The 26,117-nt window shown below is 47.4% G+C and overlaps 2 protein-coding genes across 5 annotated transcripts in view; one reads left to right on the top strand and one right to left on the bottom strand.

Annotated features, from left to right (window-relative positions):
• The window catches only part of LOC142572018 (uncharacterized), a 273,133-nt gene that overhangs the window by 172,904 nt on the left and 74,112 nt on the right, over positions 1-26,117 (top strand). For all 4 annotated transcript variants that reach the window (XM_075680809.1, XM_075680808.1, XM_075680810.1 and 1 more), the window contains one exon: positions 21,067-21,130. The gene's annotated coding sequence lies outside the window, so the exon portion shown is untranslated. The remainder of the gene's footprint in view (positions 1-21,066; positions 21,131-26,117) is intronic.
• Positions 451-9,392, bottom strand: LOC142570335 (uncharacterized). The gene is made up of 3 exons (XM_075678724.1): positions 9,191-9,392; positions 2,973-3,171; positions 451-672 (listed from the first exon to the last, which is right to left on the bottom strand). The coding sequence occupies exons 1-3, from the start codon at positions 9,390-9,392 to the stop codon at positions 504-506; spliced, it is 570 nt and encodes a 189-aa protein (XP_075534839.1). The 3' UTR covers positions 451-503.

Here is a 26,117-nt window from a genome sequence, read left to right as displayed (position 1 = left end):
CACGTTTCGCGGTGCTGTGTACGCTCGCTCACCCGTCACTCCTCCTGTCTTGCAGTGCGTCCCTGGTTAAACTCCCTGCGTTTCCACGCATCCTTTCTGTCTCTTGGACTGCAAAGGTCGGCAGCGCGCTCGGGTCGTGTCCGCCACAGCGAAGCCCCTTGCCTTGGCGACGCTGTGTATAACGGGACTGCGGTAGTATACGGGAATAGCTTACCGGTAATTAGGGCTGCCAGGCGCTGGCTAGTTTGCTCTTTCAGACGTAAAATCTTCAGACGTGTATAAAACTCAATTATAACTGAAACGCTAAGCCTGCCGGCGCTATTTCGAGTGACGTGGCGCGACATTGTCCCCCGGTTTGATCCACTTTGTTTTTCTCGGACCGTAACAGTGGCTATGTTTTATGAGAACCTGCAGCGAAATAAGTAAACAAACTGAAAGCACTGCGGGTTTATCCCCGTAGAACGTGGGCACGAACACAACGAGTGCAATGGCATCTGCATCTGCTAAACTGATGCCTCCGCCTGTCGCTTTGGTGTGCGCGCGGACTTGTTAATAGTTTTCGGCTTTCGGTGGACTTTGCCTTGTTTCTTCGAGCCGCTTTCGTTTTGTTCTTCCACTGTAGGGGTCGTCGTCTCTTCTGCGTCGTCGGTCTCATGGTCTTCTTCGGCTCTCCTGCGTAATGAATGGCTGTATTCAATGCAAGCGAATAATCGATCAAGTGAATCTGTCAAATCAAATCACATAACTTGGTCAAACATTTCAGTGAGTTTAAAAAAGTAGCTGCTTCGCAAAAATGTGTTAGAATTGAAGTTTAAATGAAAGAGCAAACTTGTATAATCGGAAGACAGCCGCCTCTGTATATGAAGTGTGCAGTGGCCGCGTTCTAGGAAATCAAGCAGAGACGTCCAGACTGTCAATCTGCATGAAAACCATTCTTCTGCGTTTCGGACATTTGCAGTATGCGTTGCTGGCATACTGTATCCAAACCTGGACGTATCCGTGACGGCTAAAAACTTTATTTCTACCATGACGCACTTTATTGCAACGATTCATGTTGACACGCCCTGTATTTCTCAAAGGACGCATTGTTGAACAACAGTTCACGGAGTTCCAAAGTGCGATTAATAGAACGCTGCAAACTAGCATCTATCCTAGGACGGGCGACAACAGAGAACGACAGACACAAGCGATATATCGGATAAGCAGAGCGATGCTTAAATGAACGTCTGAAAGAGCCTAACTTGAACTCGCCAAAGGAAGGCTAAGCTCAGTCTACGTACCGTTGTCGTGACTAGGGATGTGCTAGCTCCTTGTCTTTGTAATATGTTCTGTGAAACATATCGCTAACGCGGGGTATTGTCGATGCAGCCACAATGCTGAGTGCTAATTACGAGTGCGTGTGTTCATCATCAACAGCTTGTTTATCCAAGAAAGAATATATTTTTTTACATGATAGCTGAATGATTTTCGCAATTGCACAAATGCTCCCGCTTCACACTATTGGTGTTTCGTTGCCGTCTGGCTTTTGTTTTGTTTGTTCGTTTGTGCATAAATTCAAAGTGTGTGGCAATAAACGTTAGTTCAGTTTCAGTTTATTGAGCATTATTTTCAAACAATGGTATAGTTAGTCGAAAGCTGGCGCCGGTTCCTGTCGTTTTGCATTGTCGTCTGCCGTATTCTGCGCAAGATATCTATATGCTGTGACTTTCATTGCGCTATTTTCGATGCTTTTCTCAATATCTTAAGTCGACATTTAGATGGAGCATTTGGAGAGAACACCTGGAGCGGACGTTTTAGAACGGACGTTTTCCACCGTACAACTTTACAAGAACTTCGTTGTAAAATGATATTCAAGTTTATACATCAGCGACATCATTTTTTTTTTTCATAAAATACATTCAATACTGTTTATACACAGGGAGACCCAAAGCTATTCATTCGAATACAAAATAGCCAAGTTGTTTGCAAGTGATTAAAAATTCGAAGGTCACCGAAGTTTGCGCGTTCACGAAAATAACAATAAGAAACGGGAAGATCGCGTGAATACACTGTTACACTGGGTTCAAGTTCTTTCTAGGCTGTTGTGAGTGCATATTAAGCCCACGTGCTGCTTCTGTCCCCTTTAGTTTCGACCAGGTCCCTACGTGGGCTTACGAGAATCCAGAATGCGTTATGTCTTCTCCATGGTGCTCTAATTGATGTATATATATATATATATATATATATATATATATATATATATATATATATATATATATATATATATATATATATATATATATTTGTAGAAGCACGTAGGATATTCAGCTGGTTGCATGTTAATGTGAGAGTGAAAGTCACCGCTGTTGTTGTTCAGAACAGGAACCGCGCCACCATACATAATGCTATGACGCAAAATATAAGTGAACCATCACAACTGTTAAGGTGATAAATCTGGGAGGGTATTATGTAGCGCTATCCTTTTTTTTTAATTTTGCTCTTATACATGAGCTTGCAGTACGCCCCGCCTACGTCATCGCGGTACCGTCCACTTGTTGCAATAGGTGATAATAACATGCTCGACTGAAAGGAATCCTCACATAATATGGCCCCTGGAGGCCGCCATATCGTTAAAAAAAGGAAACGTATTGTTCGTCTCGCTAAGTATAGGAAGTGATCCCGTTATCTAGCAATGATGCCTCCTGCACCCAATCACTAATGGTAATTCAGTTAAAGAAATTTTGTGAATAGGGATTTATTTTTGCCTACGCTTCCTTACGACTAATAGTTGATGCTGTCTTTAGACATGGGCCACACGCATGATCCTTTTCATTTGGAAGGGCCGCTGCAATAATCGTATCAAGCTCGTATACTTGAGCGTGTTGGGACATTTCAAGAAATCGAATATGGGGAGCTCGATTCGAGATACAGGTGCTCCATTCACGTTCGAAATATCGAGTACTCGCAGATCCCCAGAAATCGCTTTCACTCACTTTGCTGCCACTGTCTCATTTGGTGGCTTGTGATCTCGTGCCTTGGTCGTTGCCACTTTCTTTGTGGTCGTGGCCGTCGTGGTTGTGGTGGTGGTCGTCGTCAATATGTGACCGCTGGGGATGTTGTACTTGACCTTCAACGCCGCCATTCGTCTCTGCGCTGAATCTTTCGGCAGCATTGCCGTACCGACGATGACACCTGTGTCGTCACAGGAGCGGGTGCAAAGGAAAAAAAAAAAATACGCGTAAACCAAAAAAAAAAGGGGTCACAAAATAAAATGACAGCTAGTTGTGAACACAGCATTAAAGAACACGCCAGCCTGGTGGTGGAATTACTTGCGAGCGGTTTCGGGGGAGGATCCAGTGTGCAACGAAAGTCGCGCCGAATCCATTAGAAGGCCACTGCAAGCCTGTTGGATCGCGACTCGGCTCCCCAAAAGGCAGGATGAAAGAAAAAGATCGCGCGTTTTGCGAAAACAGCCACCTTCGAGCACAGCCCGTAGCAGCGACCGCACGCAGCTGGCAGATGGAGGTGGTATAGCCACTGTGATATTGCCTAAAAAATTGGTACTTTTCGTATTGTGTGTGGCGTTTATCTCCACATAGCCTCAAATACGCGTAACGCTATTTAGAATCTGCGAAATGGGAGTGATTGCTGATTCGGTGATTCATGATGGTAAATGAGGAATGGTGAGCCCGCCTGTAGTGATGACAGGGACAAAAACACTCACAACAGAGCGGCAAGTCACTGCACAGTAGAGGTTATGCTGCTGCTTAATGAGGCATGTTCGAATGGTGAAAATATCTGCTATAATCAGATGAAAATATCCGAGAAATATACCAGCTTCTAATATCGAATTTGATACTAAAAATTTCCCAATTTCCAAGAAAAGTGAAAAATAAAGATTTCGTGGTGTCTGGGAATAAATGGCGTATAGTATACGCGATTTGATGCATCTGATGCCGTTATGAGCTGTATTGCGTCAGCTGAGAAACTTCTAAATGATACACAAAATAATAGTGCTCGTATCTGCTGCACCATGACAACGACAGTAATCAAACAACGCGACAGTACGCCATCAGATGTAGGAAACTAGCGACTTTTGAACAGTATGTTTAAGGAATGCTAACGTGGTGAGACTGCAAAAATAAGTTGTTCCACCTAAATCGTGACATCGAATTCGTAGGTGCTCTAGGGCGACACATGCTTATTAGGGACTAAAAGCTATTGTGCAGAAGTGATTTTCTCTGTACGGTAGCTTAGGAACCGCTTCGTCTGCAAAACAATCGCGCTTCTTGAGTAAAATCAGGTAGACGAGTCTCCTTTTGCCTCTCTTTCTCCCTGCAGACTGCGATAGCTGCTGGTATCTCTTATAGTATTCGAACGAAACGAATATCCGGCAACTTTAAAGGCTGAATTCTCGAACCTAATACAAACCTAACAGCAATGTCTATTCGATCTGTAGTATAAATTTCGAATATTCGCATAACCCTATACTTTATAACGCGGCAAATGCGTCGACTCCTATATATGAAGGAAAGGAAAATCAGAGAGAACCAGACTGGCTGTCGCTATAGTCCACATTTAAACAGTTTTGTAACTTCCTGGTCTCTGGTTCGAAGTTAATCAACAAGCGTAAGACAGCTGACATAAGGAAGTATAATATGGATAGAATTGAACATGCGCTCAGGAACGGAGGAAGCCTAAAAACAGTGAAGAAGAAACTAGGAATTGGCAAGAATCAGATGTATGCGTTAAGAGACAAAGCCGGCAATATCATTACTAATATGGATGAGATAGTTCAAGTGGCTGAGGAGTTCTATAGAGATTTATACAGTACCAGTGGCATCCACGACGATAATGGAAGAGAAAATAGTCTAGAGGAATTCGAAATCCCAAAGGTAACGCCGGAAGAAGTAAAGAAAGCCTTAGGAGATATGCAAAGGGGGAAGGCAGCTGGGGAGGATCAGGTAACAGCAGATTTGTTGAAGGATGGTGGACAGATTGTTCTAGAGAAACTGGCCACCCTGTATACGCAATGCCTCATGACCTCGAGCGTACCGCAATCTTGGAAGAACGCTAACATAATCCTAATCCATAAGAAAGGGGACGCCAAAGACTTGAAAAATTATAGACCGATCAGCTTACTGTCCGTTGCCTACAAAGTATTTACTAAGGTAATTGCAAATAGAATCAGGAACACCTTAGACTTCTGTCAACCAAAGGACCAGGAAGGATTCCGTAAAGGCTACTCAACAATAGACCATATTCACACTATCAATCAAGTGATAGAGAAATGTGCAGAATATAACCAACCCTTATATATAGCTTTCATTGATTACGAGAAAGCGTTTGATTCAGTGGAAACCTCAGCAGTCATGGAGGCATTACGGAATCAGGGTGTAGAGGAGCCATATGTAAAAATACTGGAAAATATCTATAGCGGCTCCAAAGCCACCGTAGTCCTCCATAAAGCAAGCAACAAAATCCCAATACAGAAAGGCGTCAGGCAGGGAGATACGATATCTCCAATGCTATTCACAGCGTGTTTACAGGAGGTATTCAGAGACCTGGATTGGGAAGAATTGCGGATAAAAGTTAATGGAGAATACCTTAGTAACTTGCGATTCGCTGATGATATTGCCTTGCTTAGTAACTCAGGGGACCAATTGCAATACATGCTCACTGACCTGGAGAGGCAAAGCAGAAGAGTGGGTCTAAAAATTAATCTGCAGAAAACTAAAGTAATGCTTAACAGTCCCGGGAGAGAACAGCAATTTACAATAGGCAGCGAGGCACTGGAAGTCGTAAGGGAATACATCTACTTAGGGCAGGTAGTGACGGCGGATCCGGATCATGAGACGGAAATAATCAGAAGAATAAGAATGGGCTGGGGTGCGTTTGGCAGGCATTCCCAAATCATGAACAGCAGGTTGCCATTATCCCTCAAGAGAAAAGTATATAATAGCTGTGTCTTACCAGTACTCACCTACGGGGCAGAAACCTGGAGGCTTACTAAAAGGGTTCTACTCAAATTGAGGACGACACAACGAGCTATGGAAAGAAGAATGATAGGTGTAACTTTGAGGGATAAGAAAAGAGCAGATTGGGTGAGGGAACAAACGCGAATTAATGACATCTTAGTTGAAATCAAGAAAAAGAAATGGGCATGGGCAGGACATGTAATGAGGAGGGAAGATAACCGATGGTCATTAAGGGTTACGGACTGGATCCCAAGGGAAGGGAAGCGTAGCAGGGGGCGGCAGAAAGTTAGGTGGGCGGATGAGATTAAGAAGTTTGCAGGGACGGCATGGCCACAATTAGTACATGACCGGGGTTGTTGGAGAAGCATGGGAGAGGCCTTTGCCCTGCAGTGGGCGTAACCAGGCTGATGATGATGATGATGATGATGATGTAACTTCCTGCCCTATATAAACTCTCGTCGTCCTGTACTTCTTCCTGAAACGTTATCCATTGTATTTTTCTTCTACAAAAATAAGGATCGCTAAGTGACTGATCTATTGATTGATATTTGATTGGCTGGGCGAACGTGTCAGTTACTCCGCAGTGGCGCTACGCTCGCCTCCACTGGCAGGCGATGAACGAGCGTCAGCTATTAGCAACCAGACATACTGCGCACTGCCGACTACTATGCCCTCAACAGTACATCCTCATTTCAGTGTCTATCGACCTGCTCGTTTAGCGGAGGGGGAACACCTAGAATCAATCAATCAATCAATCAATCAATCAATCAATCAATCAATCAATCAATCAATCAATCAATCAATCAATCAATCAATCAATCAATGCCTACACTGTAAAGGAGCTGGCCGAACCAGTGACAACACCCGCGGCCGTTATAACGCCTTTGTGACAGGCAATTTGTGGTATCTTAGGCTTACATTTTATTCGGTGCATGGGAGAACAGGCTGTGCTTACATCTTTTATTAAATCTTTCCTTTTGACTGTTTCGACCAGATAGAATTCGCCTACTAGCTCTGAGTCTCGTGAGTCGTCAGGCGCAGCCTCAAATTTTGCTTCCAAGAAAGAAAAGGCATTAGAAATTTCTCGTGGCCGCTCGTTGGAAAATATCTGTTGGTAGTTCCAGGTGAATGAAGTTCCCAACAAACTTGCCACTGCGTGTGATTACGGTTCGGGTGGATATGCTGCGAAATATGTCACTTATATTGCTTATGCAAAAAAGTGTATAACTGCCAGATAGAATGGCACTTGCTGCTTCTCAGAGCCATGAGCTTTAGCAAACAGACGAAGTGTTAAAACAAAGCGCCAACTGTGGATGTAGAAAATTATACAAACAGCACTGCTATTCGCAACAACCATTTAAGTGAAGGAAAGTCGCACATACCGCATTTACACTACTATAACGCGAGCTTTATTTTTTTTTTCGTAAATAACAATTTTCAGAACATCTCCATTTCTGCCCCCTCGAGTATGGTGGCCCTTAAAGGTCCCGAGCACGTGTTATAATCGTAACACATATTTTTTTTTTTGATAGGGTGCTGTTATGGCTGCGACGAGTTGTTACGGGGACGGGGTTTCGGCGACCTTCAACAGCATCTGCTCGGAGATCGAACCAGCTTAACCATAGGAGATTGTTCAGCTGGGCAGACGGGGTTCTGTAAAAACAATAACAGATGTTTAATACGTCACTACTAGTGAGCAGTGCGCTCCAAGACAGAAAGGTACAGACACGGTCGGCGTGCGTGTTCCTTCACGCAAGAGCAGAGAAGATCTCCTTACGTGGCGTCTCGCTGGCCTTCTTATTCCCTCCACCATCCGGGCAACCTCATTCTCCCTAGCTCCCTGGTAGAGGGCCTTGTCAACGCACTGGTCAGCCCACACAGAGGAATACGGAAAGAAACCACTCCCTGGCGTAGAGGCGGGGAACGCAGGACAGAGGGGAGTAGGATTTGCGCTGGTGGATAATCCCGTCGCACACACCCGATGGTCATGTCTCTTTTCATGTTGACAAGCGTGACGATTAGGCACGTCGTGTCTCGGGCGTTTGGCATCTGTTTCCATTCACTGCCGCACAAAGCGAACCGTAACAGCGCAAACTCCCCCTCGCGTTATTTTCATTGCGTTATACTCGTGTAAATGCGGTATATGTCGGGCCGTCACCTCCAGACTGACTACGACAAGGTTACACTTCCGCGTTCATGCTCCGCACAGTCGACACGTACATAGTGGCACGCGAGAGAAGATCCGGGCGTCTCGGCAGTAGCAGCAGCAGCGCACTGAGTGTTGGCCTGTTGAGTTCTAACGGCGGCTTAAAGGGACACTGAAGGCAAATACTAAGTCGACGTAGACTGTTTAAATACCGTTCCAGAAACCCCGTAGCGCTTGTTTCGTGCCAAGAAAAGATTTAGCCTACGAGAAAATTGCATCTGAAGGGTCCGAATACATTTATCGCAATTCAAATCTCCCGCGACTCAACCGGACAGTGGTGGCGTTACATACGCCATCATCGCCCTTTGCTGCCGTCGGGGAGTAAAACGGCGTCAGACAGATGGCGGTATGGTTTTTTGCACAAAACGCAAACGCGCGGCCATGGAGAAACCGAGCCACGACAGAGCGGTGGATTCGCTGCTGCAGCTGCTTTTCGTCAAGTGGCGTTGACCGTTCAGGCGACATGGAAGTGGAATTCTCTGCTACTTGCAGTTTGTGCGAGTTTCGCGAGCCAACAAAATCGGCGCAGCATTACGCGATAACGAAACTACTGAAACGCGAAAGCGCGGGTGGCGCTGAGGCGAGCGAAAACGAAACCTTTCGACCACACGCGTCGTTGTCAGGGGTAATGTCAGTGAGTTATTTGTCTAAAAATGAAATAGAACTGAACAAGAAGCGTTCTCTTTCGTCTTATGCTGCATTACAATAACGTTTTATTATGAATGGTTCAGTACTAGTGACAAAAATTAAATGACGAATGCCTTCCTCACCGGGCGAGTAGTTTTAATGTCCCGGGGGAGCCTCTTATCATGCATGCTGCATTCACCTCAATATCTCAATTGCTAAGGCTCTGTTCGTAATAATATTGTCGCCTTAGAGATTCTCGAGCACTAATCTATCACTTTAGCCTGACTTAATATTTGTCTTTAGTGTCTCCAAGAAGAAAGGTTTCCTTCATCCGTTGTTTGTAGTTGCTTTCTTCTGAAGATCATAATTTTTAGTTTGGTGGGCGTGTGCCTGCTCTCACCAGCCAGTAGCATGAAGGCCAGGAGACCGACGACGACCAATTCCTCTTTGCCGGCAGTGTTGGGAGAGCCGATCAGTCGGTAGATCCTCGCCGACCAAGGTGCGGCGCTTGGCCTGTGCCACGTGTCCGGGAGCAGATGATCCGTGCTGCTCAGACCCTCATAGTTTGGCGACGGCGACCTGGCATTCTGGGCTTGAGCCATGGTGGGCGTAGTGCCAAGAATAAAGCGGCGCACAAGCAGTCGGGTGCCACTGGCGTTTACCCTTTCTCACGGCAGGTTTCCTGTCAGCCGGGGTGCGCCTCGCGGTCTCAGCCTTGGCGTCCAGTTGGAGGACAGGCGGCCTCCTGCGTCTCAGCCTAAGCTGCAGGAAAGAGTGCGCAAGGGTGGGGGTTTCTCTTCGCCGGCACACTGCCAGAGGTTTTCATAACGCGTAAGAGAACGCCATTCGATGAAATAGATAAAACGAGCAGGCTCAAAGCGTCCTCCGAAGTAAAGCCCTAGTTACAGCACCAGGTAGCGCTGGCTCTTTCGTTGACGTCCCCCGTAGCTCACAGTTTTGTTGCACGGCGTAAATTGACTCATTCCTAAACGCCGCGGCAGCGGCGTAATTTGCTCTTTGCCTGTTCGGGGCTGCAGTGTTCACGAAAAACACTGCACAACGTTTCACCGTAATCTGGTGCATGAGCAGATGCTATAAATGCCTTGAACCGCGCGGCGCCTATGTCTGTTTCGGAGCCTCGTCTATAGTGAGCCTCGAGCACAGCCTCCAACGCCAGTGTATTTCTCTGGTATTTCCTTATTGTGAAACGAAATATATAGTGACATCTGGTGTGCTCCGTATGCGTGTTTGCAGATTTTGGAGTAAAAGCGAGAAATAAGTGAACTGATCGGCGTCACTAAATGCCGTCGGATACCAGACGCGAGAGTCATGCCAGGGTCAATCGTCATATTAAGCAAACGTTGTTGCGAAGCTGCGCGAAACTCATAATGACTCGTTAACAAAGGAGCACGCAATAGGTCTCGTTTTCAATCTGGTAAATAGCAGACAACGCATTCCTCCATAGCTTACCACTTACGCCATATACGCAGAGCATAAACATATTCAATTGCCGAATGCATCGCCATAAATTCCGCGCTTGTTTACAGGGATTGGTACACGCATTAAATTGGAGTGAGCTCACACTGTCCTCTTCAGGTCCGCAGGCACGTGTTTTGTAGGGAAGTGAACGTACTGTTGGTGTCAAAAGCTTCCGGAACGTGCATTTGGCGAAAAAGGCGTGGTTTGAGCAATTGGGCCAAAGAAGAAAACACTGCGTCGCTAGCAAATATTGTTACAGAATGCTGCTGTCAATTTTGTAGGCAATATGCGAGGTTCGCGGACACTCGAGCTTGTTTTCTGTCTTTCTTTTCTTCTCCGCCCTCTAAACTTCTGACGGCGGTGGAGAGATAAGCTATTGGGGAGTAAATCCTGCATATTTCGGCAGCGCGTGGTGTATTCCGCGATGCCGTGCTTAGTGACACGAACGCGTAAATCGTTGCGTAGCTATATACAAGCTTCCAGCGCACTTCAGGTGCACTCACTGGCGCTTTCGGGCAAGCTGGAAAGGAAATATATATATATATGTATAACATGCACGACGATCAGAATTGCGCACCGCATGACAGAACGCCACAGGTAAGAGCGCCTGGAAACGTACCGGAGCCGCGCATCTCTTCGCCGCCTTATACAGTCGTGAAATATACAAGACTGCAATGGGGGGGGGGGGGGGGGGCGTCAGGACTGCCGCAAACGCACAGTATATAAGGCGCGCTCGAAGGCAAGCTTACTGGTTTTCTCCTCCCGAAGCCACTTCAAGGGTGTTGCTGATGTCGCGGCCGCTCGCTGCACTTTGTTCAAGCCCCCGCCAGTTTTCGTCTTTCTCGTCGCCTCTCAGCGCCGGCTTTGCACGGCTCGAAGATGTATATATTGAGTCTCGCCTGTACAAGCAGATTTCGCCGCTGGGGCTCACAGATTCACGCGTGTTATTATTTACTCTATCCCTCCCAATAACGTATCGAGACCGTCGCACTGAAAGGAGACAGAGCGATTTTCCAGCGGCAGCATATAGCGTTTTCTTTTTTTGCCTGTGCCAAGGAGATACGTGTGTTTACAGAACCTCCTATTTCGCCGGCTTTCGGTGGGGCATATACAGTGGAACAGTGAAATTTCCTGCGCTTACCTTGGGATATTCGGCGCTCGTGCGTCACATTTTAGCGAGAGCCCGGCACGTCTACGCAGCCTGCTTTCTTTTTCTTTTTTTATGTCCTTCTCTTCTTTCTTCTTCTGTTTTTGCTTTGCGGTATGAAACTGCGAATTGCCTTTCTCATAGCATGTAAAATGTGAGGCCGTGGTGCGCGCAGCGTTTCGTTGGCCTCAAACTATATGTGAGGAACGGTTTATGCATTTTCTCTGCGCGATATATCAATTTTCCTCCTTGAGATGCTCGGGCTGTTATCGTGGCTAAGTTGCTTTAGTTGCCGTTGTCGTTCTTTAGAGGTGTGCATCAAATCAGTTTAAGCTAATTGAATTATAATCTTTGGAAAGTGGCTCGTACCTTACCCTTGCGTCAATAAACCTTATATATCCTCCTCCTCCTCCTCCTCCTCCTCCTCCTCCTCCTCCTCCTCCTCCTCCTCCTCCTCCTCCTCCTCCTCATCGTTATCATCATCATAATTATAATCAGTTCTGAATTTTTACACCGTTTACATGGGAAGAAGATTGACCGTATTAGCGGAGAAAATGGAGGCCATATATTAATTTTCTTTTAATTTCTCCGTCTCTATATTTATTGATGTAATGAAGTCCGCAAATGTTGTTTTTGTTATGCCATGCGCATTTAGCAACTTCGAAGAATGAAACGTTGTGAGTCGGAGTGAATCCGTGTATAGTATTTGGCCTTTATTTTTACTGCTTCATAGGGTGGTCGTCAATCGATCAACAGCTAACAGCTTGTTCTCTGCAAGGAAGTTTCTTTACTCACCTATCTCTCTAACTATAAATAACCTCTAGAACTCTGGGGATTTCTATTGTCATCATCGCTATGATCACTGCACACAATAAACACCGGCTAATTTGATCTGCGTCTTGTGTCGTCTTTGCATAAAGCTAGCTGCTTTGAGAAGCCTTGATCCAGCCGCCTTTAGCCTTACAAGTTCACATTTAAATAGCTTTTTAGTGTAGGTGGTGTTCGCTACAAAAGGTCGCGAGGCACATATCCGGTGCTCCGCAATGATTGCGCAATGCAAAGCGCGACCCAGTGAAAGTAGTCAGCGCGCAGTCTCTTAGATCGGCAAGATCGCTAGCTATAAGGAGAAGAGAACTTTACTCTCGCGCGTCATGTCATCTGAGTACGCCAGTTGCTTTGTCGCTTCCAGTCGAAATACATTTTTTTTTTTTTTGCCGATTGTGCCATGCCGCGCGTCTGTTGCAGTTTTGTCACTGGTGCTGCAGAACCGCGTGTTTAGTCATTGACAGCGCGTTGTTCGAGCGTTCCGACAAGTGCCCGTCATGTGCCCGTATTCGCAAAAGGTTGTTACGCTACATCTTTTCGCAAGAGCAGATGCGAGCCCATTGCGATGCGAGGTATATTGCCGAAGGCACCCGGCCAGTGGCACTTAAGAGCATTTGCGAACAGAAAGTCAACCGGTGCTATATTTTTTTCGTTTTTGAGGGGCCGTATGCGCGCATGATTTTGCGTAGCTGTACACCGACCCAGAGGCATGTCGCGTACGTCGCGTGCTGCATGAGGTTCGATGCTGCCGTCATGCCTGCCGCCGAGTGGGGGGGGGGGGGGGAGGGGGGGGCTGCGAGCGAGTGCCACGAAAGGCTCATCAAGCGACGCAGCCAGTCAAGGGGATCCCAGATACTCCCGCGATGCTAGCAGGAGATTCGGCCTCTGCCACATGGTCTCGGCGAATGATAACGCGGTGGCAGCACGTAAGCTGCGTCGATCGGCAGTGCTCACCATCGCTTCTCGTGAGTAACAAAAAAAGAATACGTATAAAGAAGCGACAAATGAAAAAAAAAAGAAGAAAGAACGAGAGAGAGAGAGAGAGAGAACTAGCGCTTCGCGAGAAAAAGATCCCACACGTTTCCTTTCCGAGCTTCGGTTTCACATCGCTCTTCTGACGCGACACCATCGTGATTCCCGCTCCCTCGTTCCTTTCCTCTCGGCTCGTGGCGTGTCTTTCTTCTCTATACCGCCTCCGTGATCTGTTTCTGTGCCTCATCTTCCTTTCGTGCTGTTTTCTTTTTTCTCGCTCTATCTCGAGTGCGGTTCCTTACGCCTGCTTAGTGCTGCATATATAAGTGAGCAGTCCTGATCGGAACGTCGATCTTCCATCTTGTGCCATTCCCACAGCCTTCTTCGTGCGGGAACCAGGAGCGGCTCAGCGATAGCAAAGCGCAAAACTGTACACGACAACCCCGCTCGCGCTTTTCTTTTTTGTGTTCTTTTCGCCCCGTCTCCTGGAAAACACGCGGGCGCGCAAATAAAAAGAAAATGTAGAAAGAAAGAAAAGTAGTAAATAGGGTTCAGTAAAGGATAATCAAGAGCACACGCGTACTGTCTGTTCTTCCTGTCTCCTTAAGTTTTTTTTTTTTTTTTCTTAACGAGTTTAAAGGGGTCTGCTCTCGGGGAGCGGGTCAAGCGGCCTCCGCTCAAGGGAGCGGAGCGGAGGGGACGGGGTAAAAATGCGAGACAAGCGGGGACACGTCCATCTTACGGCGTTTACCCGTGCCAGCGGCAAGCAGTATACCCGTGGTACGTGTCGGTGCGCTCGCCTCTCCCCCCTCCCCCCACCTCCCCTGGAGCCGCGTCCTTAAATTACGCTCTTAGCGCCTCGACTAGATTGAAACCCGGTCCGTTCTAATGAGCATCGCGCGGCAGTGGTCTCTCCGCTTTTCCTCTGCACTACCCTGTCCCGATATCACGAGGACTAGAGCGAATGCGGTGTTCATTCATTTCCTTCTTTCGTTCTTGACTCTCTTTTCCACCCTCCCCACCCCCTTCTCTTTTCCCCCCCTCTATAGTTTTACAACTTTCCAGCCTGGACATCCCGTGCTTGTCGTTTGGCTGTGACCCCCATCGCCTGAGTGCCATTTGCGTCGCCATTTATTGTTGTTGTTCGTGTTCTCAGTCGCTCATTTAGTCTTTAAGCTACGGAGGAAGGCCTTATTGGGAACCATTCTCGTTCTGTCTTGTGAACTTTTTCGTCGAGGCCGCCGCTCTCTTTCTTTTCTGCGACTGTCTGATCCCCTTGTGGAGCGTTACAAAAATATCCGTGCAGCAGCGGGTGAGTGTGTCCCGGCGCCTTTCGGAGGCTCGGCAGTGGGACGGCGTCATGCGTAAGCGCTGCATATAGTTTGAGAGCGGCACGAATTACCGTTGCCGTGCCCGCCGCTCCCGATGTTTCGCCTGGTGTTTTTTGTCGGCCCTTGTGGTTTGGCTAATAGCGTTAATGAGGGCGTCGCGCTGCGGCTCCCAAATTCTTTCGTGAGACAGGAAATGCGAACAGACTCGGAGGTCCTATACTAACCAGGTTAAGCTGTTTCTCTTACTCCCTATGTACGTTGACGCTACAACGTTATTACCACTTCCGCCATGTTCATGGAAGAGACGCTTTATTTCTGACAAACCAGTATGGGTTTCATTTGTAGCTTCATGCTATGCTATCGGGCGGACTTTTCGCTTTTCGAAACTTCCTGCACCATGCGGATTTCCGCAGAACTGATTTGCCATTTCTGCTTTGTTCATGCATCACTGTTGAGCAAGTGAAGAGTTTTGCTATATATAGAGAACACAAAGTTTGAGTGAGTACCAAATATCCATGCGACAATCTGTCGCCCGTGATGGGAGAAAAAGGTATATGAAGCTGACTAGTTCAACCTGCACTGATTCTTGACTAAGAAACATCCTATATTTCCACACTATAGTTATACACTATTGCTTTGAGCTTCCGCCCAGACTTATGACTCCATCGTCGTCACGGGGGTGTCAAGGGTTGAGGTGTAGTTTATGCCCTCACCAGCTGCGTTTAGCTCGCTGCGCATTGAACGTTAAATATATCTGCTAGCTATCGTCGTTCACAACATCTTAGAGGTCGCCTCGTCGTGTGAAATCAAGAGAACCCAGTCATCATAAGTGACCGGACGGATGTGACTATAGGCTAAAACACTGGTATGAAACGCCGAAGTCGGATGGATAGCCATGTGTAGCACTAACACACTATTCGTGGTAGAAAAATATTGTTCTTGCTCCCAGTTTTCTATCTTTATTCTGAGAAATATTGGTGAAACGTTACACGACACACAGTCCACGAACACACACGTGCAATAAGGCGAGCCGCTCGTTTATTTCTTATATATATATATATATATACATATATATATATATATATATATATATATATATATATATATATATATATATATGTATATATATATGTGTGTGTGTGTGTGTGTGTGTGTGTGTGTGTGTGTGTGTGTGTGTGTGTGTGTGTGTGTGTGTGTGTGTGTACGAACGCAGCATCGCATGCGTCCTTCCCGGCGCTATGCCGTGCTACGAGGCAATTGAGACGTACCCTGCAACGCAATTTTTGATCGATGCTTTGCACAGCCAACCGCCAGCAAAAGAAACCGTCAAATAGCGATGTTATGGCGCGGGCGCGGGACCGAGCAACCTATATACGTTATCTATACATTACAAGAAGTGGTTAAATGTGGACGTGGCTGCTTACATACGAGCAAGTTCGGTACCTGTCTTCTTGTCTGCTTCGTTTTACTTTTCGCCCCGCGTATTTGGTTCTGCCAACTTCTAAACGCTTCTCCCCCGCATACATCATTACATGGCCGTAATTAAGGCTGATTATTAGTTAATCAGCTTAATAACCGCGTGATAAAGACCGTTTATCGCGTTTGCGAGCCTCGAGAGGGGGCCCTCGAAGACGGGCTCTTATCGCCCGCAGCACCTTTGCGCTTTGGTCAAGAGCGTCGGAGTTCTTTTTCCTGTCCCCGAGGCAGTGGTCGGCTGCGTTGCACCCAACTGCGCGCTCGCAGCCGCTGCGAGGCTACGGTGGCTGTGCGGCCCGTTAAGCTCCGGAGGGGTTGCGCGTTAACGAACTGGAGCAGCAGCAAGAGCGCAGCAGGAGCGGTAGCAGTGCAGGGGGTGTGGCAGGGAGCGCGCTTGACGGATCGAAACTTTCCGTCGAGCCCGGGAGACGCCAAGCGCGCGCGCTGACACCGCGGCGAGCGTAAAGAGATTGCTCCCTCCCCCACCCCCACCCCCTCGCGTCCCTCCTTTTACTTTTCTCCTTCCCTAAATCACGGGAAGTTAACGAGCGCCGGAACACCGAGAAAACGCCGCGTGCGCTCGATCGCTCGCTCGCTAAAAGCCTCCGGTTCTAAGTTCGAAGCCAACACCGCCGGCGATCGCGGCCGGCGTTACGCTCCTCGTGGTTAGCGAGTTTCTCGCAATTTCTCTCGAGTGAAAAGTTGCTCGGTCCATCGTGTGACGCCTAGCCCCTTGTATGGGTAACGCGGTCGACTCTCAAAGCTTCTATCTCGTATAGCTTTCTGAGTTGGCTTGAAAATGGCGTCGACGCTAGCTCTTCTTGATGCTTGCCGTATACAAAAGGCGGTTTCCGTGACCCCAGTCTTTCTTTTTCTTGAAAACAGCGTTTGATGATGCGACGACCAGGTTTAGTGTGCCTTCTCCTTTTGTTGACACTTGATAATGAAGATGCAATGCCGGGAGGTGATGCCCCGGTGCGAATCAGTTGCCGTTTGTTCTGATAGGGTTCTAAAAGCAAACTGCTCACTATGTGCCGCGGATTTGTCCGAACGTTACTGTAACTCTAAACGCCACGTGTTGGATTTTTCTCTTCTTTTGCTAAAATAATTTTCAATTGTATTTGCTTCTGCTGGCTTCGGCCATGTAAACGAAGATAAATGAAGAGGAATACTCTACACTGGAAAATGGGGGATGGGAAGGTAGGAAAATAGAGAGAGAGAGAGAGAGAGAGAGAGAGAGAGAGAGAGAGAGAGAGAGAGAGAGAGATTATAAATGACGGTGTATTCTTGATCGCAAACCTGTGTGCTTTTCTTCTGTGTGTCGCCGTCAACTTTGCGCTGTCGTCATAATATAAAAATACCTACTTGCCCAAGCTTGCACCTTATTGCAATTATTATGAGCTTTCCCTAGTGACTTGGCACTTGGACTGCTCAAACGACACTTTCAAAGTTCACACACTACAGTTTTAACAATGCTGCGTCAGGCAGTGTTGTGGAAAAGAAATGGCGCCTCTGCACAGGCGCCTGCTATTTTCAGACTACACGGCAATTGTGTGCAGCAGTCTCGTGCACCTGTTTTCGTTCAACTCGGTTTGCTTGCGCCAGCAGGCGCCTGTGGTAGTGCAGCTGTAAAAATGCTGGCGCCTTGCATGCATTTCGTGAACAGGCACAAACCGTCGCCGAAGGTAGCCGTAGATACGGCAGTGCTATCGCTGTTACAGCTGTGTGGTGGAAGCGCACTTATTATCCGACGTAGTACGCCCACTGTGTTTTCGGTGTACGGTTCACTTGCTTCGCTTTGTCGAATTCACAGCTGTGCGCTTGCCAGGACTAAGTGCAGGAGAGTGGCGTCGACAAAGGGAAATTGCAAGTCGCCAAGAGCCGGAAATGTCAAAGATGTGTTCGGACTGTGCACTTGGTATGAGAGCCTCTACTCTTACGCGCTTCAGCCGTTGCTCACTGTATATGAACAGCCATGCTGCAGGTTACGTCCACGTTAGAGGACAACTAGAGGAAATGCCGCTCTCGAAAGAACGTGCCAGCGCTGGGATGGCCACAGGCGCAATAGTAGTCGGCGTCTCCGCCGCAAGGGGCACTCACGGTACAGCCTGGCTCTCCACTCGAATCATTGCTGGGCTGGCACACTCCCCTCTTTCACTCCCCTTTCCCAGGGCAGTTCGCGGTTCTTGAATGTATTTTTCGTTTGGCGCGCGTCACTATCGTGTTTAACCGAGATCTTTATTAGCGGCGCCATCACTTTGCGTGCGAGGGTTTGAGAGAGAGCCGTAACGGAGAAAGCTTTCCAACATTATGCGAATGTCTGTTTGGGAAAATAGCCGCTGCTCTCGTCGTCGAGTCATTTGCATCTCGCACTTAGGCGGTTGCCGAAGTGCTAATGTCCTTCTCGAAGTCGGTCGTTAGCAAGTTGCTTCAGTATCGTTACAAGTCTATAGGGAGTGCCATTATACTCGAACCTTGAAGAATCCTCTCCTTTTCGTTCGTTCCTTTTCTTCCTGGCTATATGTGCGCTCATTGTCTTACGTACATTTATTTTTCGGCGATCGTCCTTTCCTCGTTAAGCTTTATTACGCGAATGCCGAAGACATGCAGTGTTTGTCATTAATCACTACAGCTCACGTCCGTGTTTAGATACGCGCGACTTAGTTACGAACTGCTTCGCCACAAATGAGCAGCGCTTCTGGAGGGGCCTGTGCTCATGGCCATTGAGACCTCGACGCGAAGAAAATTAGTGGTCGAAATACCTTCCGTCGAACCACAAAACGGTTCAAAAGATTGTCACAGCTTTTCTTTTCTTTTTTTTTTTGTCGCAGCGCGTCGTACGCCTTGTTGTTGTGCTAGCAGTAGTATATAGTGACTGGCAGTAGTTCGTATAGTAGCAGTTGTTGCTGTACCAGCATACTTACTGCCCTGAAAGCCTATGAGCGCGTGCCCACACTGGCGGATCCGCCAGTAATCCGGTGTTATTGTGCGAAGGAACGCACGTGATTAACCATCAGCTTGGCAACGTAACGTAGAGAGGGAGAGAAAAAGAAAGGAGAGCAGAAAATCGCCAGAACCTTAAGACAAGCATTTGGTGTTAAAGAGCTGTTTAGTTATCTTGTTCGACTTTTTTCCCCTTGTCTTGAGTTGCCCGCTGCCCCACATTTCGCAAGCTTGTTGTTTCGGAAGCGTCATTCAAATTTCCACTTAATGTTGGCACTGCGCAGGGTTACTGCCTTAATGGCCCGTTTATTGCTTCTTCTGCAGACTTTGACGCACATCGTCGCTCATTAACCGAAGTATAGGCCGACCTTTCTGCTTTTTCTTTTGCGCGTTTCTCCTTGTTCTCCAGATTTTTTCTTTCTTTTCTTTTTGTCATCCTAAGGGAGCCATCATCATATTCTCGCACAGGAAAAACCGCCCGCCCTGCTTGCCGTCACTTAGAGGCATTAATTTCGTCTTGCTATTCTCATTATGTTGTTTCGTTATATACTTCTTTTTTTTTAAATTCTATTTCTATTCGTGTGCCATGTCCGTCTTTATCAGAAGCCGGGGTGAGCGAAAACGTGCTCTCTGTCACTTTAGAGTTTTTTTGCATCATCCGCTCCAACACGCACCATTAGTGGCGTCACGGTTTTCTGCCGACGAGGTTTCGGCACCCGATGAAGAAAATAATAATAAAGAAAAATGACTGAAAAGGCAAAGTTTAGGAGAAATGACAGGCGACTGGTGGTTTATATGCTCGATTACTTCGATAGCATCTTGGGGAGACCGCGCGGATTTTTTTTTCTATTCTTTTTTTTTTTAATATAGAGCGTCCCAAGGCGTTTGATAATCTTGTTAGTCGTTTATAAACGCAATGCAAGGAGAAACTGAGCTGATGCATCCGTGATGCTGCCTGTGGAAGGTGGGTCGCTGAAACTAGTTTCTGTATTCATTGTTTTTTTTTTTCTTTTTGGGCACGTGCTTTCACGTGCTCATATGTAATTTTCTGCCGCAACAGCGATTTATTCCATTTACATATTTGCTAAAAAAAGAAAGAAGGCACGTAAATGGGATCAGCTCGTATAATCAAGTTTCAAAGGAACATGACACGTCTTATTTGCGCGATTTATTTATCTACCAGAGAGCGCAGGCATACAAGAACTTTAATGCGGGCGATTTAAATGTATCAGATAGTCGCTGTGGTCGACTGGCATTTTCTTAGCTTCCAAAGTTAAGAAGATAGTCTTTCGCCGTAGGAATTTCTAGGAGTGCAACGACATCGTTTTTAGGGGGGACGGGGCAGGGAATTCTTAGGTTTCTAGTGCCAAAGTGCCAAAACCAAGTTTTGATTATCAGGCAACGCCGTAGTGGGGAGTCCGGATTAATTTCGACCACCAGGGCATCTTCAACGTGCCCGCAGTGCAAGGAACACGGTAGTTTTTGCATTTCGCCTCCGTCGAAATTGCGGCCGCCAACCGCCGTAGTAGCGTAGTGGCTATGGCGTAGCGCTACTAAGTCCGAGGGCGCGGGGTCGAATCCCGGCCGCGGCAGCCGCATGTCGATTGGGGTGAAATGCAATGACGCATGCGGCTACCGTGCACTGGGTGCACGTTAATGAAAACCAGGTGGTCAAAATTAATCCGACGTCCCTCACTGCGGTGTGCCTCATGATCAAATCGTGGTTTTGGCGCTTAAAACCCAAGAATAGTACTTATAAAAGCGGCCGCCGCGGCCGGGATTTGATCCCGCGACCTCGTGCTAAGCAGCGCAACGCCATAGCCGCCAAGTCACTGCAGCGGGTGGGGAGGTGAGAGGGCGAAGGGAGACGGATGTAGCGAGATTAAAGCTATGCGTAACACGAATTCAGATTGCTTCTATGCTGTAATGTGAATATTATAAATGTTTGATATTCCCCCGAACTTTTCGTTTATGCATACGCGCTACAATGATCACCCACTTGTCAGCAAACTTATGCGGCAGTTGTTGCATACAGTATGAGTTATAAAAGAGCGACTTTCCTGCTGCGTAACGGCTGTCTAACTTTGTTGCTCTACTTTGCAGATGAGGCGGCTACATAACCCTGCTGATTTTCGAGGCGACGCTTACGACTAAAGATGAAGCCAAGGTAAGCACCTATGCGACGAGAACATTGTGCGCCTCTTATGAGCATGCGCGCACTGCTTTTGACTTATGGGGCGTGTTCTGATTCTGGTCCTTGGTTTAGACTCCCTACCTTTCTCTCTTCTTTCTTTCTCTCTGGTCAGGCAATTAAGGCAATTTATTTTGACTGCTCAGAAGACAGCTTCAAACCCAAGTAATGGAACGCAAAAAAAAAAAAAAACATGGTGGTGATGGTGGTGATATTTGTTGGCATCCCCTTTGAAACGGGGAGGCGATAGGGACCTAGCCTCCTTGAGCTAATCAGGTTTCACTACGTTTATTGCGGTCCAGCATTTTGCCTATCTCTTCTTGATCTTTTCTTTCTCCATTAAAACCTCTATCTCTATATCACAATCACAGTTGTGATTTTAACGACTCCGATTCTATCAGTCTCTTCCCTGCTTCTTTTCCACCAATATTCTAAACGTATCTTACTTATCTCGACTGCTCCCTGTAATTCTTCAACACGTCTCTGCGACTTCACACCGTCTAGCGTTGACGCAGATAGCTTAGAGAAGCAAATATTAACGCTAAATTTTAACGCTTTGCCCGTGTAAACCCAAGAAAGAAACAACGTGGCTTAGTTTAGGTGCAAGTGAAAGCATGACCACGCTCTGTTGTGTACGTGCCCTCGTTACTGGTTTCGTGAAAATTGGAACGGAACATAAGTTTGCCTCTTACGGCTTAACTGCCTATTTAGCCGTCAGTGGCGAGTATTGGAACACACGTACGAGTTTCACAGGGTATGGCGGCTTAGTTCACATAGCGTTCTGCCGTCGAGCTTGGGGGCTCGTTGGCCGGGAATGTTGGCTACATTTTAATTGGAGTGCTGCGTGCGAAGACGTCATACTTACCGAGATTTTGCTGTGCAATAAAGAACCCCGGATGGTCAAAGTTAATGGTACGTACAAACAACTCTGTTACACAAATGACATGGGTGTAGTCGCTGGATGTTACGATATTTGTTACAATGCGTTAATCGTAGGCTTCCGCGGCCTGTTCAGACATAATTGGTTGTACTTTGTGTCTTTGCTAATAGATGTTATGAATAACCTCATATTGTAAATATTTCAAGGAAATTCCTTTTCGAAGAAGATCAATAAGCACGCGTGCTTGCACTTAAGCATATTGTCAGGGCACTGTTCTTTCCCAGCCTTTTCCAGGAGATTTGCAAAGTAGAGAAACGTTTCTCGTGCTTCTCTTAGTGTCTCCTGGGCCGGTATAATATAAGGGTTCCTCGATTCTGTGTCTTTCTTGTCATCCACCGTTCGCTTATAGATCGGCCGATGATAATGTGGGTGAAAGGCCATTTGGACCACTGATAAAGTGCGGGAAAGGAATAACAATGTAATTGAATCGTTACATTATCTCGGACCTGTTTATTGATTTCTATAGCCATATTGGGCGCTGTCTGCAAAAAAGGAAGAAAAAAAGCACAATTATGCACAGGAAAACCTATTCTCGTGAACTGCACTGAAGATCTGCTCTGAGTCTGCTTTGCGATACGGTAACTATGAGCCTTTTACGAGTAACACTTGCGTTAGTGCGTATTTAGCGTCTGCAGGAAAGATGAGTCTATACGCTAGGAACTCCGGCAGCGCACATTTACGAATCGCGTTCGGAGGCTCTTGCTATTCCTTCAGTGGACGTACAGGCGCGCTCGTGCCTCGACTGAGCTGACTCTCAGAATCAACGTCGTTTGGCTCTAAATATGGATCTAAATGTGCCCTCTATTCAAGTCTGGGAGTTGTTGCGTTTCGCCTGCGACACGTGGTTTTGCCGGCGCGACTGCGGCGGGGCGGCAGACATTTTGGCCCGATCGTCGTCGCCGCAACACTCATCGCCAGGTGTTTCCAGGCGCGACTGCGGCGATGCGACCGCCTAGGGATCATCCTCGCATTCCAGTCATTGTGCCCGAAACAGGCGATGCCAAAGCAGGGATCTCATTCCAGTTATTGGGCCCGAAACAGGCGATGCCAAAGCAGGGATCTCGTTCCAGTCATTGTGCCCGAAACAGGCGATGCCAAAGCAGGGACCATCCTCTCATTACAGTCATTGTGTCCGACCGGCAGCGCCACGACAGGGTGCTACGAGATCGTGCTCGACATGGTGCTACGGCATCGCTACGACAGTGTGCGTCACCATTAGCCCATTGTACATTCACGTGCTCGTCTTTTGAGGGGTTCCTTCTTGCCCTCAACTGCGAGAGTATAAAAACAGCTGCCCCCGGACGCCAAAGGGAGGGCTCCGATTTCTTCTGTTGAGTGAAGTGCTCTCCCGTCTCTCTACTACGGTCAAACCTGACCACCAACTCTTTGCGATGTTAAAATAAACAAGTTGTTTCGTTGTTACCAGTCGACTCATGCTTTGCCGGGACCTTCGGATGCTTCCAGTTGTACCCCAGGCCGCCAGGCCAACGCTACCCTTGGGGCTTGCGACCCAGGTACAACCACGGGCGTCAGCGCCGAGTTCCCAACAGATCGTACCAGCAGTCGGATCCAAACATCTGGTTGGCAGCGGTGAGATCGCCTCCGACTACAAACATCTGGTTGCCAGCGGTGAGATCGCCTCCGACTTCAAACAGAGTGTGAAATTCCATCTGTTTAGAAGATGTCATTTTAGTTTGTTAAAAAGACATTTAAGGCCACGCATGAAATTTCGGTTTCCTTCCTTACCTGTCTATTAATCGATATCTAACTGCTGACTTAATCTGTATCCTGCTATTGGAAAAGATTGGGGCAGTATCAATTCGCTACACTGCTGACTCGCATCAGTGGTAGCATATTGTATTTTTCTTGCGCCTATATGCGTTCCAAAACTATTTGTACATGTATTTGCGTCAAGGGCTACATTGCATCAAGCACCGTCGTATTCTTGTCCCACATACCTTCAAATTTACTTTCATATGGTACCAAAAGGTTTGGTCACCTTGGCTTCGGTCCTCATCTGGGCAGAGAGCAGTTCGAACGCGGCCTGCTTTGAAACTAATGCGTCACATTTTGGCGCAAGATCATTAACCGCGCATGCGCGTATGTATGTGCGTGCGCGATGTGACAGCAAAAATAAGCAATACTTTTAAGCAGGAATTCGTTTTTCATGCTAAGCAACCCAGCTTTTTGGTTGCGCGAAGTTCCCTGCTGACTGTCATATGCCCGTACGACGTGCCTTCAGCCAAACATAATATGTATTTGCGTTTGCTGCACGGCCTATGTACAGCTACCGCAGGATAACGCGGGGTGACACCGCCGAAGAAAGTGCCAAGCGTTTGAATAACTGGTGGGCGGAACAACTGTACGGCCGCCTTGTTCCTTTTGGCGCTTGTCTCGGAAGAAATATAAAATCGCGTCTCGTGCACAGCGGTTCTCGTAACCAACGCACGGGGCTTGCGCGTTGTGACGGTAGGTGTTTTTCATCTCGTTCGTGACCATGAGCGGAGTGGCGCCGAGATCGTGCAATGTAAGGCGCAGCCGCGTAGGCGAGCTCGCGACGGCGCCGTTCCAGCGTTTTTTGTTGGCACTACGCCGCCGCGTTCGTCCGCTGTCTCCGACAAGTCGCTTTGCGACACCTCCCGATGAGTCTCGTCAGGCGACAGCGTCGTCTGCCGCTCTGCAGGAATACGCTTGCGCGAAAACGCGACGGCTGTGCTGAACGTCCTTGTTATCTAGAATGCCTGTCTGGGTTTATTAATATTCTCTTTTGTGTAACGATCCGGTTGGGCGTAAACAGCTTCGGGAGGCTATGTGCAGCCTTACAGTGGGCTCTACTGTCGCCAGGCATCGCGTGAAGTCCCTCGCGGGCGAAACAAGTTGCCACGCGGAGCCACCGGATGTAGGGTTAACAGAGTAGCGCGTTATGAATGGATGCCTTCGGAACAGGTTGTGAAACGACGTAGACTGTCAGCTCCTGTATGCAATGCAATGCGTGGAAGAGATGAGGAAACAAGCCCGTTGGTTCAACGGCTGTTTCTTTTTCTTCTGTGCCCAGCGTTGTGGGAAAACGAGCAAAGCTCTGGCGCATTCGCGCTGTGGGCTGCACAATTGCTGCGAAAGGTAACAATGCATTCACATGGATGTAAAAGCCACGGTTGCAAGGACTGCGTACAATTTTGAGAAGTGCGCGACAACTGTATCGTTGGCAGCAGGCACCTTGGTGGCGTAACGTGTCAGTCAGCATTTGCATTACAATAACGTCTGAATGGTGCATCGATTCCGAATAAATATAAAGATAGAAATACTCTGTAATTGCACTGAGTACGGCACTGTATTTGTTATAGTTCCTTACATTTTACTTAGCGGAGAATCAAAGGGGGAAAAAAATTGACGAGAGAAGTCGCCGTCGTGGAATCTACAATACGAAATGCATTTTCACTAGTGCGAGAGCTTCTATAATCTGCAGGCCATTTCAACAAGCACAGCAAACAATAAAAGCACTCGCCTAGTGGCAACCAGTTAGAATGAAGCTTCATAAGATCGCCACCGTCGGATTCACTCCAGTATCATCGTGATAATTATGGTTCTGTCGACTGTAAGATAAAGGCTTCTCCTGGGGATCTTTACTTACCCCTGTCTTGCGCCAGCTGATCCCATCTTGTGCCTGCGAATTTCCTAACCTAATCACACCGGCTGATTCTCTGCCATCCTTTACCGCACTTCCCTTCTCATGGCACCCATTTATGCAACTCTAATAGACAAGCAATAGATAATCTTGTCTACGCATTACGCGGCATGCCAAACGTTATTTATTCTCGTAATTTAAACTGGCATATCAGCTACCCCCGTTTGCTCTTCACTCCACATCGCTGTCTTACTGTCAAAGTTACGCCTATCGCTTTTCGTTATATCGCTCATTCCGTGCTCGTTAACACATTCTCCGGCTTCTTTCTGAACCTCCAAGTTCCCGCTTTATATGCTAGCACCGGTAGAATGCAATGGCGGTACAGGTTTATTTTCAAG

The sequence above is a fragment of the Dermacentor variabilis genome, chromosome 2, assembly GCF_050947875.1.
Source record: "Dermacentor variabilis isolate Ectoservices chromosome 2, ASM5094787v1, whole genome shotgun sequence".
NCBI lineage: Eukaryota > Metazoa > Arthropoda > Arachnida > Ixodida > Ixodidae > Dermacentor > Dermacentor variabilis.
Note: the sequence above shows the minus strand (reverse complement) of the source record. Positions and strands in the feature narration are given on the sequence as shown.